At 55.9% G+C, this 2,333-nt stretch overlaps 1 protein-coding gene across 1 annotated transcript in view; it reads right to left on the reverse strand.

The window, feature by feature from the left end:
- The window catches only part of GUITHDRAFT_102404 (hypothetical protein), a gene marked incomplete at both ends in the record, with an annotated part of 3,332 nt that extends 2,897 nt beyond the window's left edge, over positions 1–435 (reverse strand). The window contains one exon of the mRNA XM_005838718.1: positions 37–435. Coding sequence (XP_005838775.1) covers positions 37–435 — 399 coding nt within the window. The remainder of the gene's footprint in view (positions 1–36) is intronic.
- Positions 436–2,333: the final 1,898 nt, after the last annotated feature.

The following is a 2,333-nucleotide window of genomic DNA, read 5'->3' on the forward strand; positions in this document are numbered from 1 at the left end:
CTCTACTTCTGACCTCCTCCTCTGCTCCCTCTCCACCCGCACTGCATGGTTCCGATCTCGCAGCTGTCGGTCGTACATCTCCTTAACCCTCGATGCCTCCTCCTTCTGCTTCTGCTTGCTTCGCTGCTCCTCCTCCCGCAGGACCTCCAGGCTTCTCTGCGCATCCTCGAGCTCCCTTTTCTTCTCCCTCTTTTCGCGCTCCTCACTCCTCCTCCGCTCCTCCATCTGCTGTTGGATGTACTCCATGTAGTCTTTCTGCTCCTGTTTCCTTTGCTCCTTCCACCCCTGCTCTCCCCTCACTGCTGCCTCGTCCTGTAGCCGCTGCAGCGCCGCCCATTCGTCCACTTCTCCTCGAGGACGCCGCGGCATGACAGAGTCGTGCGTCCTCTCCGTCGGCGACTTGCCGCCGTAGCGATACTCTGACGGCTTCCACATAGCTTCCCTGTCCAGCACTGGCGTGCATACGTCCCTATCCCCTCCTCTGCTCCTCCTGGAATCTCGTTCTCTCCTCTGCTCCTCCTCTTCCTCCTCCATCCTCCTCTCCATCTCCCTCCTCTCCCAATCCTCCCTTTGCGGCTCACTCCTCCTCGTCTGGGGAGAAGGATGGCGGGGCTCAATGTGCTGGCCGTACCGGTTGTGCTCGTGAGCCCCAACATGGGGTGTCCGTCCAGCGGCTCTGTGGCGATCCTCCTCCTCCTCTCTCCTCGCTGAGATTTCTCCAGAGTAAACTTTGATCCTCGTGATAAGACGGTTGAGGACGCTGGAAGGGCAGAAGAGAAGTTTGAATCAGCAGACGAGGAAACGCGAGGAAAAATGAACATGAGGAGGGGGGTGGAGATGAAGGAGGAGGGAGGAGGGAGATGAAGGAGGAGGGAGGAGGGAGGAGGGAGAAGGGAGGAGGGAGGAGGGAGAAGGGATGAAGGATGAGGGATGAGGGATGAGGGATGAGGGAGATGAAGGAGGAGGGAGGATGGACGAGGGAGGAGGGAGGAGGGAGGAGGGAGGGGAGCGGGGCCGGGAAGGATGCTGGAGGAGGTCAAGGATGCTAGTTGAGGTCAACGAGGAGATGAGGAGCAGGTACCTCTCGCTGACATCCTCTTCCGAGTCGTATTCCTCCAGCACCCTGTCAGCTGCCCCTTTCCTCTTTCTCAGCTGATCCAAACTCAATCCTCCCTCGTTGCAGAACGCTTGCAGTTCTCGATTGACCTAGAAACAAAGAAAGCCAAGTATCATTTACAAGGAAACAAAGTTTTCTTGGTCCTCCCTCCCCTACTTCCCCTCCCTCCATTTATTCTTCCTTGCTTCCTCCACTTTCTCCTAGTCCTCTCCCTCTCGCACACGCTGATCAGGCATCCTCCATCGCTCACCTTTCCCCTCCTCCTCGCTCTGAGTACAGACTCCCGGTCTCGGGCTCTGTGCGACCCACTCCTGCGGGGAGAGGATATGGCTTCCGATTGCCTATCGCTTTCCTTTCTCCTCGCAGCTTCTCCTGCTTGCTCGAGCCAAGGAGGCGTCCTGCTCCAGGGAACCCCATCGCCCTCCCGCTCATTGCGCGAGAAATGGGTGTAGGTTTCAGCGCGATACTGCGGCATCGATCAAGCAGCGAGAGCAACAGGAGGCATCCTCAAGAGAAGAAATGAACTCCACTCCAGCACGTTCTCTATTCCGTTTGCCTCCAACAACAGCCCAACTTCATCTTCTTTCAAGTTTGCACAGGAAGCTCTGCTTCAAGTTGACAACCTCGTTGGTCGTGTCTGTTCAACACCGTTAAATTTTAGCCTTGCATGCAATCATGAGTTCTAACAAGTTCGATACTGTTCATATGTTCATACAAGAGCAATCAGATGTTTTCTCTACTCCAAATGTCGCCTGCTGCATGCTGGATGCCCTCCACATGGAATCACGGGGGACTGGGAGTTTGTTAAGGCAGGGCAAGGCAGAGAGGGCGGGCGGGAGGGAGAGAAGACAAGAACACACGATACAGAGAAGAGAAAGGAGGAGAAGTCAGAATCGTTCTGCTCATCACACATATCGCTGAGCCCCGAGATCTGCCATGGTCTGACTTGCGCCTCAATATTCGATATGACCACCTAGTTCCCTCTTGTACCCTGATCTCCCATCCATGTAGCATCCTTCGCTCCTGTCCCTTCTACTCTCCTGCTCTCTCCTGCTCTCTCCTGCTCTCCTGCTCTTCTACTCTTCTCTATCGCTGCCGCCTGTCCGGCCCCTCCCTTGCCCCGTCCCCCTCCGGCCATTTTTGTTGTGTTGCTAACCGTTAGAGGGCCCAACTCGAAGTTTCTTCAGTGTTTTGACATTTTCCGTGCTTCCGGCCC

Source organism: Guillardia theta (assembly GCF_000315625.1).
Source record: "Guillardia theta CCMP2712 unplaced genomic scaffold GUITHscaffold_10, whole genome shotgun sequence".
Classification (NCBI taxonomy): Eukaryota; class Cryptophyceae; order Pyrenomonadales; family Geminigeraceae; genus Guillardia; species Guillardia theta.